This window comes from Neopsephotus bourkii, unplaced genomic scaffold (assembly GCF_033783945.1).
Source record: "Neopsephotus bourkii isolate Nb327-2 ecotype Australia unplaced genomic scaffold, CSIRO-AGI_Nbou_v1 NB_1749, whole genome shotgun sequence".
Lineage (NCBI taxonomy): Eukaryota > Metazoa > Chordata > Aves > Psittaciformes > Psittacidae > Neopsephotus > Neopsephotus bourkii.
In genome coordinates this window covers 3297846-3310090 of record NW_026902223.1, presented here as the reverse complement: position 1 = coordinate 3310090, position 12245 = coordinate 3297846, and the positions used below count along the sequence as shown (strand labels likewise).

Here is a 12245-nt window from a genome sequence, read left to right as displayed (position 1 = left end):
ATGCGCCTGGGAAGAGAAAACTCAAGCCACGGTACTTTCTGGACCTGAATAGTTCAAAGAAATTTTATTACATTTATTCACTCTTCCATTTATCTCAAGATTTTAATTATTCTTGAAAAACAAAGAACAGATCCACATCTTGGTCACATACGCTTGCATGGATCCCAAAATGCTCATCAGGATTTGTTCCCACCTCTTCATTGCCACCGTGGGAAAGAAGTAGCCTATGGGAGCTCGCTAATACTGTTAGTGGGATTCTAACATTCAGGATAATAATAAGAATACATTTGGAGCTCAAGGCTATGGCTGTTCACCTTGATCAAGATAAGTTGTCTTCCACCTTGCTGAATTTTCATCTATATGCAGCGTGCTTAATCCCAGCTTCAGGGAAAGCTATTAGCAATGTGGATGACTCTCTCCGATGTTTCTAATGTGAAAAATGGGCTCACCTATCACAGGTGAATATTTTCTGCCATCATAGGAAAGAAGAAGGCCCTGGATGTAAGAGGTGCCTGATTCATCTAATGTTTAATACGTTTTTAATAGTGCAAAACCTGCTTGTTACTGAATTGAGCCTTCTTTTGCAGGAAAGCGAAAAGCTTTTCTAGAATATACTTATTCTAGAGCTTCAAAACATGATTTCGTCTTGAACAATTTGCCCAGTGTGATGCTGTTAGTGCCCCCAGTCCAGAAAAGGGGTTTATATTTTATATGGCAGGGAGAGAACTACCAACAAGGTTTTCCACAGTCCTTTTCAGTTTAAAAAGGCGGCACTTAAGGACTCAATTTAAGGGAACATACCTGCTGCAACAAAGAGAATCCCAGCACTGAGAATAATGTTGTTTTTGCTGTTGTAAATCCTTCCTGCTCCGACACAGAGTCCTCCCAGCAACAGCAATATTGTGCTCAGGATGGGGAACACACTGGAGGCACGGACAATGCCTGGAGGGGAGATAGATAGGGGGAAAACCAAGACAGACAGTAATCATTTCAGATGCCTCCTCGAGTGCAAGTACAGAGCTTACAAAGTCTCAAAGCCTTTTCCTTTTGCTGGAATTATCACTGATTCTGCATTTCTGGGCACATTTTTGGGAGCCAAGGCCATGGGTACGTGGTCAATGTGGCACAGACACTCTTCACTAAATAGCTTAAATCTCTTTCTCCTAGAACATCCAGAGTTACCACCATTATTTGAAGCCACCATGTACAGAGCATCTCTGGCAACGCATGAGGTAAGCGACAGCATCACGCAGGGAGCAGCAGTGAAAAATTCATGAGCTGGCTACGAACCCTACATCTGGGGCTGGCTTCAGCAGACAGATCCCTTCCGTGATACATGCACAAGGTGAGCAAATTACAGCTCTTGAAGTCTGCAGCGTTGGCATTGCCAGCGAGCGCAGCTAATAACCCCTTTTTCTGTAGTTGAATACCGAGGCTGTTGGAACCTTTCAGATTGTTAAGGGAGACATTTCAACAAGTGTGTCTCGGATGTTTGTGTTTAGTTTCCTGACAGCTAAGTAGAGCCATTTAAAATTCCGTGTGCTTCAGCCCATTCACCAGAATGGGCTATAAAACCCCTGGAAAAAAAGATTTAAAACACCACTTCAAGCCAGCTTTCAAAGTCGGGGTCACTGCAAGACCAAGCAGCGATCGCAAGGGAAGTGGCAGGGAGGGAACAAAAAGGCTGAGAGAAAAATAAACAAGCACAAGGAGAGAGATGTCTGTATTGTAAAACCAAAGGGGTGAAGCCTGGTAGGCGTCCCTGAAAGGCAGAGCGAGGAAATGAGTTATATTGTTGTAGAGAGAGAGGATTTTGTTGAAGAATGGGAGATAAGGTGCTGAATACTGCTGTGGAAAACACGATTGCCCCAAAGCTGAGGACAGTGGAGAGGCAAAGGCGCAGAGGGGAGTCCCATCAGGGTGAGCGGGTGCATGGGCACGGGGCCAGAGGCTGCTGCCACAGGGCTGGGTGCACGGACAGGAGCAAACCTCCATCTGGCTGGATCTGCTGCTGTGGTGCCATTCCCAGCGTGTGCTTTCCCGGGTGCCATTCGCAAGCAGTGCCCGCTTCCCAAGGAGAATCAGCCAGATGTTACAGCTGATGCTTTCCCATTTTACTTTTGATGGCCGCGGCGTTCCCAGTTCAGTGAACTGCTTCCTAACGATTCCCCTGGTAACCGGTGGCAAAACTCCCACTGACTGCAAAAGGGACAGGGCTGGGCATTTAAAGTGCTTTTGTGAGTGATGCAAAGCCCCCCCCCGGGAACCCCAGCTACGGTCCCAGCCCTCATTAGGATGGTGCAAACGTAAAGCCAAAAGGACAGTCCCAGCCTGGGAAGCTTATGCCTGTATCGATCTGCACCAGTGAGAAAGGTCTGTCTCCTACCAAACCCGGCAATGTCGCTGCACGTGTCCTTTACAGACAGGGCATTTTCTAACCGGATCTAAACCCAATTCAGTCGATGCATTACTATTCAGACAGTGTCTTGCAATAACTGGCAAATCCAAGCAATGAGGGTGTAAGGTTTCTAATCAAAGCCTGTTGAGTGGTGAGAGCCTGTTCTGTTGTCCTGGGTGTATTCCCACGTGTGTGGTATGAAGTAATGGTGCTTTGACCTTTGGGTCAGTTTTTAAAGTCAATTATTAGAAACAGATTCAATGTCATCTCTGTGCTGCTGGACATGAAGGCACCCCAAATCACTGTCTGTTAGTATCCTGGCAAAGGACAGCATGGCTTTAAAATCTACTGTGGCCCACCCTTTCTGGCTGTTGTTTCCCCTGTTTTATGGTCATGCTATTTATAATGGTTTCAATTAAATCAAAGAGCTTTCCTAAAATGCTTCAGTGATATCATCAGCAGGAACTTGCCAGACATGCCAAATATAGGGAGAGGGCTGTTCTACTTGTAGCAATAATCTCCAGAGATGATTTTTCTACAGTAGAATGAATATGAAGAGAAAGAAAATCAATATGAATTAATTTTATTCATATTTATTTGTAATTAATTGATATGGAGAGAAAGAGAATGCCCAGTGTTCTCTTCTTGTAGAACTCTACTGTATATTTTTTCCTACAATGTGTAGCTCTGGTATTTAAAAGGAAGCTCATAGGTACCATGTAGAATTTGCATATGGCTCCTGATACTGGCAATAAAACGACAACACACCAAAACCCATTAAGGCAGTCTGATGTTTGCTTTCTCCCCTGCTTTCTTTTCCTCTTGTTTACCATCCTGTCTGTTTACATCGGCTGCTCTGCACTGCTATGCCTTGTGACACCTCCTTCAGTGGTGCGCTGCAGCGTGCTGTGCTGCTCCTCCCCATGGGGCTGTGAGCCCCCGTGCTCTGCTCATGCTTTTATTCTCCTCCAAAAGGCAGGAGCCAAGCAAGCAGCTTTAAAAAGGGGATTCTATAGCATATGGGAAAGAAGTGTGGACATGCCCTGGAAATGGGGTCCCTCTCCTCACTTTTGCATCGCAGCAGTGAGGATGAGTATGGCTGAAATCCAAAATGGGATTTTTTTAGACATCCCAGTTGGTGTGTGTTGTCGTAAGGAAGGTTCAACAGGAGGGGTCTTATGTGAGCTCTTTTGCACGTGTTGGTGGCCACTGTGGCTGCTGCTCACTTAGTTTAGCCTGAATGCCAAAGGGTAAAATCTAAACTCCTGCTCCTATCCATACCCTGGACCAAAGTCTCCTAAAATTGGACTTTTTCACTGATTTCAATAGGCTTTTGAACCAGTGCCTGATTCTGCTAGCACCATGATGTTTACATTTATCTCAAGCCTCTATTAGAGTGGTCACTGTGGAGCAGGCTGAGACCTCTCATGCTGCTCTTTCAGGAGCACCAGATGAACATGGCATTAGACCATTTATCTAAGCCAGACAGGAGCAATAAGGATTACCCTCACCGTGGCCCTCTGAGAAACTTGTGCCAAAAATGGCTGAAGAACATGGTGAATGATACAGAGACTGCAAAGGTGTTGCACAGAGGGCAAAAACAGGACGGAACGTCTCACGTCTCCTTTGAAACAGGATGCAAATATCCTCTTGTCTTAGACAATGATTCGATCCCTATTACATGTACATATGAGCTCATCTCTTCTGGATTTAGATACATAGCCTTTTAGTAATCTCTAAATCAGCTGTATGCATTTTAAGTGGTGCTTCGGTTTTTCCTACAAGAGTTAAGCAGAGGGGCCCTGTTATCTGTGCAGATGATGTGAGGATGAGCTCTCCTCTGTGGGGCTCATTTTGCAGAAGACATAAAAGGTTGGACCAACTTGTTTTTAAGATCTGTACTGAGTCACTTTGGAAAACAGCTTTTAGGAACACCCGTCACAAGCACACTTACAACCAATTTACCAATCTCATGTCTTACTGCAGAGCTGTAGACTGCTTTTCCCAGTTCTCCCTTCTCTCCAAATCAAGAAGGCATAATACACTTTTATCAAGATGCTACTTAATTCCTCTTTCCTTTACAGGCCTTTTACTAATGATGTTTGTTTCTTAAAGCTGACTTGGCATCCATTTAACATTAATTCCAAGTCTTTCTATGAATGATGAATGCAGCTGTGCTCACACTGTGCTGCTGCCTTCGCCTGATCACTGAAATCATGACACCCAAGCGCTATGACTGATCTAAATCGACAAGAGTAAAGAGCAAAAACTCTGGGTTTTCTGGTAAAGTGTCCCTTTTGGAGATTGATTTTCTTCTCTTGTTGTAACTAGGATTTGTTTCCCAGAAGGGAGCAGAAGGGCAGAGTGGTTCTCTCAGTGGTGTTTCAGGTAATTAATAGCAGTGTAATTGAGAAGTGTTTTGACTTGCTGGGTGTCTCAGCCATCAGCTCATTCATTGCTCCCTAAAGCTTTCCCAATGCCTTGTGAACTTTCTTGGTAAAGGGCACTGCTTTCAGCTTGGCTGGCCAGCTCAAAGGGAACAGTGAGGCTGGGCATCATCTGGGGAGTGGGAAATCCAACTCAAACTCTGCAGGTTCCAAGACTTCCCATCAGCTGAGTGAGTGGTCATCTGGAGGAGCTGAAATGATTGCCCTTATTTCAAACACCAGGCTGGTGGATGAAATGACTTCCATAGTAATTCCATGCACAGAGCAGCAATGGCTGGCTGTCCATGCAAGGAAGCCACAGCCCATGCTCATGCTGAGATTTTGCTGTTAACTGCAGAAATTTCAGCTTCCTTCCTACAATGCAGTAATTTCACTGCAGGGGGAGGTGGCTCAGCAGCTGGAAAGGATGAGGCTTGCATGAGGGTTGGGCTTAAGCATTAGGAAATGCTTAACCTACTCCTCAAACTAGTTTTGATACCCTAATCAGATAAATAATCCCTCTGTAAAATGCCCTTACCAGTCTGGGAATGATGGCTGTAGTTTTCATTTGGAAATTTTCCATATATTTAGAGAATGGGCACTACCAGTGGAAGGAAACCCTTGAAATGGGGTCCCCATTGTCATGGTTGTGTCAGGGGCAGTGTGAACTGGGCATCCATCACCACTGCTCTGTACCACCCAGTTTGGGCCAGTCTCTTGCAGTGAATAAGACTTGCTTGATTCCACTCTACACAATAGAAACCCAGAAACATCTCTCTGGCCTCTGTATTAGGTATTACTTTTCACTTACGGAGAAGGTATTCTGAGCTGTCATGGTCATAGTCATTGTCTTCAGGGAAATGGTTGATTCGGAAGCAATGTCCTTTGTAGATTCCTAAATGAAAAGAAAGCAAATGTAACACATGAGGAATAGAACCAGGTAAATGTGCTTCTGCCAGCTCTGCTTTGTTCCCTTTTCCTCCCAAGTTATGTTAGTGAATTTTTCTCCTGTAGTGTTGGTCACAAACCATCTCTCAGGTCAGATTGGGCTGAAGCCTCACTGAAGAACGGGAGAGCCAGGATTTCTGGGCTCTTTTCTTCAGTCTGCCCCTAATATAGTTCTCTTGAGATGTGAAATCTCTCTGTGCTTTATCAGCACTGTGCTTATCTTAACAAGCACACTGAGTTTGCAAAGCTTCTTTCTGTTCCTAGAGTGACTGTCGCTCTGGGTCCCTGCTCTGGGATGGTGTCCACAGCAAAGCCAAGTACCAGTCTAGCACACATCACCTCTCCTGTCTCATCCCCAGGGAAGTGCTGGCTTCCCTTATCAGAACTGGCAATTGTTGAACTGTCTGAGGACTCTTCAGTTACTCTCTCAGCTTGGAAAACAAGTCCATAAATCTCTTCCTGCTCCAATTTAAACCCGTACGTCCCCCTCAACATTGGCTCAGCTTTTAATGGTGTATTTGTTTAGTTAACTGGTAGCCTGTGCAGCAAGTCAGGTGTGCACTCCTGATACCTGAAGGAACAATACCAGAGTTGGTTGGATGAACCCCTCGCTCAACTGAACAAGATAAGGTTCAGCACTTTGTCCATCTGGATAAAGCTTTACATTAGTATTTTGCATTATCTTCTATCACAGTTATCCATGGCCACATCCAGTCTTAGCTGCTGTTGGGTAGTTGCACTGCAAGCTGCACGGGGACCTCTCCCCAGAGAGCTTATTGCAGGAGTGAAGCCCCAAGGTGTGATTCTGCCTTGGTGCTTTCATTATTCATTAACCAGCACTTTCATGCCCAGGAACATACATCACCCAGGATGAGTTATCCTCTGCACAGGGGTTTCGGTGCTTACAGCTCGAGCTGGCAGAAGGATTTAAAAACCTTCAGTTAATACCGCTTTAACAGAAGCACAGCTGCAGTCTGGAGGATATAAATGTGGATTTATTTCACTACCTATTACCAATGATTACAAAGATCTCAAAAGAATTACTAATCCAGAGGATTTAAATTGCACCCTGCGAGTGTCAACTGCAGGTTTGCTACTACAGCGCGTTTTAATTCTTCCAGTAAAAGATGTATCTACTCTAATTGCGGTAACGGCTCAGGCTTTCTCTGCACAGCACTTCAAAGGCTGTGCACAAGAAGTGAGTGGCTCATGTCACATCTGGAAGCGACACACCTGCCCCGTCTGCAGGCGGAGGAGAGCCCTTCAGCTGGGGCTGCTCCTGCTAGGCGCATTGGTCCGTGCATCCCTCTGCCATCAGCTGGTTTGTCACTCGCTACGGCTCTCCAGCAAGGCAATCCAAACCCCAGGTTTTAAAGATCCCACTGCTTGTTTTTATGGCAGTTCACACAATGAAATTAAATCGCTCCCAGCTTAACAGGGCCTGTGAGGTTGGATGGTCATTTGTTTGAGCCTCTTCATTATGGTGTGCTGGTTTAGAGGGAAGACATTCAGAGTATGATTTTTATCCTCTTGTATTCAGTAAGGAAAAAACAAATCTGAATCATGTTCTCACCCCGATTTCCCATGAAATAGGCTTTTCAATGACTCCGTGCTTGTGTGTGTCTGGTGGGGCCATCTGTATGTACTTCTGTGTGTACTTTATATACATACAGTCTGTATGTACTTCTCCAATAACTTTTAAGGTAGTTGGTTGTATTTATCTACAGCTGATAAAAAAGTAGAAGTATCACAGGTAACTGAGCTCCCACAACAGGATGATACACGAACGAGAAAACTCTGTCCATTGAAAGCTGCTTTGTGAACTTGCGCATTCACAGCATGGACATGAGCTACAGCCCAAATAAACGTTCTACTTCCAGAAGCTCAGTTAAGAGGCAAGAAGTCTGCAAGACTGAAATGTTCCCTAAGCCCCTTCTGTTTGCAGCACTGATGGATTGATGGAGGGTTCTGGTCTCTGTGAAATGGCCTTACATTATTAAACTGCTGGATGAAATGGGCCCCTCAGCAGAAGTTTCTCTTACGCGGAGGCCATGAAGCCATCCCTTCCTCCACAGGACTGAAATGCATCAGCAGGACAGGATGGGCTGGTATTAGCAGTGTCTGGGCTATTCCTCTCTTATGGTTCGAGACCTTCATTTCCTGATGCTTATATAAGCCTAGCAGAGATGAACAAAGAGTTTAATTAGCCCCAAACAGAAAATTGCAGATGAGCGTGAGGTTTCTCTTCTATTTCCAGTTTTTAGGAATGCTGTGGTTGATCGTTCTGGCCAACTTTATGCAGAAACAGCAAATTACAGTGAAATTTGGACCTGTATCAAAGCCTGGGAATCCAAAATATTCTTCCCAATATTTTTGCTATAGATCAGGTCATAGATGCTGGCTCAGGGTCCTCTCTGGTGTCTGTGGTATTTGATACCTAATAACAGCAGCAGACTGGGTAAATTTTTCCATAAACTTAACAGGTATCATATAGCTGCAGCAGCTTATTAAACTTTCAGTGAGGCTTGAAGGTGCTATCATGAACTCTGGTGATCTGCAGGGTACTGAGGGCTTTTTTAATCCATAAAGTATCAGAAACAAAGGCTTGCTGAGAAGTACAGCAGTGCCTTTCTTTTTTTCATCATGATGGACTTTTTGAAACTTAGATTGGAGAAATACTAAAACTAGCAGGGTGGAAGCTACTGGAGCATGATCAGCTTTAACAGCACAACAGCAGAGCCTGACTTGTACTTAAACACAACAAATCAAACCAAACCAAAACAGATCTAGTGAAATACCTGGCTCCGTGCCCTAGTGTGTAAAGCAACACCAAAGAATAAAAGTCAGGAAATAGAAGAGGTGGAAACACCTCAATTAAATTCAGTAACAACCATTCTGCAGCATCTGCACCAGATCTGAACTCATTGAAGCTCTCCTCAAAGGCTTCACAGAGGCTGCCTCAAGGAAATGTGCAGACAGATGTGGTCGCTGGTCCATGCTCACTCAGGCACACACGGGCCATTTCCCACACCAGAATGTGATATGAAGAGAGATGTTCTTTGCTTGAGTACGGGGATACAGTCCCTTATATCCTTTGGAGAGGGAGATGGAATATTTAACTTCTACTGATGTACCCACTAGAGAGAGATAAATAAACTGCACTCACTGCCTAACAGATACTAAAATATTGAGCAGCACTTCTGGATGCCTCTTGAGAGTAAGATGTAATACCCCACTGAGATGCTGTAAGTATTACTCTTTTCTTTGAATGATTACTGATATGTTTTAATGATGCTTTTAGAAATACAAATATAATGCTTTTTTCTTTCTCATAATAATAATAACAACTTTGTTCTGAATTTTGAGCTAGGAGTTCAGGATCTGAGTTAATGATAATGAAGAGGCAAATTTCCTCAAGTGTTGCTGGTGGTGTAAGAGTACTTTTTTCCCACTGGTTGCAGCATACATAGCTGGCATTTAGAACCTTAAAATTGGTTCTGACTCGGCCTTACTCTGTGTTCAAGGGCTCCTCCAAAAAGGTTAGTACTTCCCAAGCTCACTAAGTGTTGTTCAGATAACTGTAATTAGAGTGTGATGTATTCCAATAATGTGATAAGGGAGGGAATCGTAGTGCCTAAGTGAAGATTTAGCTTTGTTTTGGGGTTTGAGATCTCAAAGTACAAAGAGTTTTCAACAGTAAATCAAAGTAGTGATCCCAAATTCTGATGACATACTGCCACCTCCTTGCTCTTTCTCAAATAATCCTTCAATAATCTTGCCTGTACCATTGCAGAATGGCTCACTGGGGTTTTATTTCTTGACAACTGATGGTTAATGCTGTAGGATGCAAGTGCTTATTAACTTTGTTTGTGGCCATGTGTTACATGTTCACGTTGTTATTGGCCATACCATCAGCCTTTTCCCATGGTTAATATTTATCAATGACAACATTCCTTGATGTCCTGGAAGTGTTTGCACAAATCAGCTCTGGAAGATAGAGCCTTTAAATGTCTGGCAGTATTTGTCAAGGCAGGCTGTACTTTTGTTTTCTCCCTCCCTTATCCTGAAACCTACATACAACAAGATCTTTCCATAACGTTAGTGTTGTGTTCTGATTTAAAATAGGTTTCCACCATGCAAGAAGCTAGCAGCTTTGCAGCAGAGGACCTTGTCTGCAGGGTACTTCTGTCAATAGCAATTTTCGTCTCCTTGCTCTGAGCACGAGCTTACGGGAGGCGATATCTGATAGCAGTGGGAGACACATGAGGATAGATGGGTCAAGCTGCTGCCTCTTTCTCCATCAACAGCTTCTACAGAGCTGTTGCTAGATTAACTATTTCATCTTCCAACCCTCTCACCTGCCCTTGGTAGTGAATCTATGCAGTAAAATATCAGGTTTAGGACTTGGCTGGGAAACCTTTCTTGTTTTCTCATGAGACATTTGCAACCTCCTTGGATCAAACTCTCCCCTGCCAGCACACCACGTTCTTGTAATTCTTGAGCAGCTATAGATACTTAGTGAGCACACGTGCACACTATTAATAGAGTTAAACAGAGTTTTCTCCTGAGAGGGGTTATACTGGTGGAATGAGGGCTACAAATGTCAGCTGCAGAAGTAGTTGCATGGCTAGAGCAATTACCTGCAGGCAGGTAAATACACCCAATAACTATAGCCTAACATCCCACTAACCAGCGGATTTCTTTCTGGCAAATATGGGCCTTCTGGGATGGTACAAAGATGTGGAACGAAATGATCTTTGCTTGCAAATACAGGGAATGCAAGTTGTAAGGAGCTGACTGTATATTAAGAATCAGGCAATTAGTATGGAGCCATTGGGAATTTGGACCCAATGGTTCTGCTGCTTGCATCTATCTTGTGATCGAATGTTGTGCTTCAGTTCCAGAGCCAACCATTAGCCTGATTTACTGCAACAACACTTGAATATCCGAATGTTCAAATGACAAGTTTTCTGACTCTGTCAGCACAGAGAAGGCTGACTGACAGACAACATCACAGACAGCAAGAAAAACGTGATGTGCAGAGTGGGGCTGTTGTAACAGAAGTTGCCTGAACACAGTGTCCATCCAAACATGCTGTGTGAGACTGGGTTTCCTGAGTGGCATGGCTTTGCACTTCCCTCAGACGACAGTGGAGAGCCTCTATTTATAGTGAGTGAGTGTCAGCACTGGACTCTGCCAGGGGAGGAAAGAAACAGTTATGTATTTTTTCTATAGGAAAGTTTCTTTGCTGACAAGTCCTGAAATCCTCTGCCGCGTGATTTGAGCAATAGTGAGCAAAGGAGATCAGACATGCCCAAAAATGTCCCTCTCTGCACAATTCATAGCATGGAGTCTATCTGTGCACTGTGTTCATTTCTTTGATTTTCCACTGGCACAACTGCCCTGTCTCACTGCATTGACACACAACAGTGGATGCAGCTGCCCAGTTAACTTTCTTTCCTCTTCATTCCTCTCATCATAAAATCACTCTTGAAGAGGAATAAGCGGTATGCCTCCTTTTGCATTCAGAACCTACTGTTCTAGAACAGTTTTGTTCAGAACCTACAGTGGTGCTGCAGCTCAAACAGGTACTATTGTGGTCCTGAGCTCTCCATTCAGGAAACAAGGAACAGCATTAGATGTTTTTCTGTTTCTTGGCACTTTATATGTCAAATTGTCCCAAGTTTGATTATTTGTCTCCCGCTGTTTGCAGAGAGTTTCACAAGCCTGTCCTTAAGTTACTCGAATGAGCACAGAGCCTGTGAGCCTCTGCCAGAGGATGTTTAATGCTGTCATTATAAAAGAAATCATGAAGTATTGATGTAGGTCGTGTGCAAAACACATCCCATGTGAATTTGCTACCCCACATTGCTGCTGTAACGCCGCCTTCATCACCGTGGAGGATGGAGCCAGCAGAGAAAGAAGCCTTGGGAAGTTAAATACCCATTTATTGGGTGTCTGCCTTTGAGAAAAGTTTGGCTGTTGTGAGAGTCTTGCAAAGCTGGGAACGTTAAAGCATAGGTTTTTGAGACGGATGCTGTCTGGCACCCTGAGTCCTGCCAGGCCAGGAATTATTTGTCCATATGACAAATACATGTCCATATGATGTATTTTTGTTTCATCCCGAAGGTGAGTTTGATGAGCACTGGAAGTACCAGGAGTTATTGTCGTGCTTTTTCCAGGGTAGGTCCTGTTTTCAGAAAATGTTTAGGATCTAAAAGAATCAGAAGTCCATTCCCAGAACTGTGGGCTAGCATGGTAATAAAACAGCTGACCATCACGAGCTTCCATGCGTGCCATGGTTGGGCTAAAGCAAATGCAGCTCAGCTGAGTCTTTAAAAGGGATTTATCCTGAACCTTAACCGTGTTTCTCTGTGGGTGTTGAGAAAGTGGAACAGTAATCCTTTATTTTTCTTCATTAAAGTCCTTTCCTTCATTCTGTCCTTCCTCCGGTAACTCAGAATTCATGTTTC

General features: G+C 44.0%; 1 protein-coding gene across 1 annotated transcript in view; it reads right to left on the bottom strand.

The window, feature by feature from the left end:
- Nucleotides 1-12245, bottom strand: part of CACNG4 (calcium voltage-gated channel auxiliary subunit gamma 4) — a 40383-nt gene that overhangs the window by 2128 nt on the left and 26010 nt on the right. The window contains exons 2-3 of the mRNA XM_061376921.1: nt 5636-5719; nt 802-942 (exon numbers count right to left, since the gene is read on the bottom strand). Coding sequence (XP_061232905.1) covers nt 802-942; nt 5636-5719 — 225 coding nt within the window. The remainder of the gene's footprint in view (nt 1-801; nt 943-5635; nt 5720-12245) is intronic.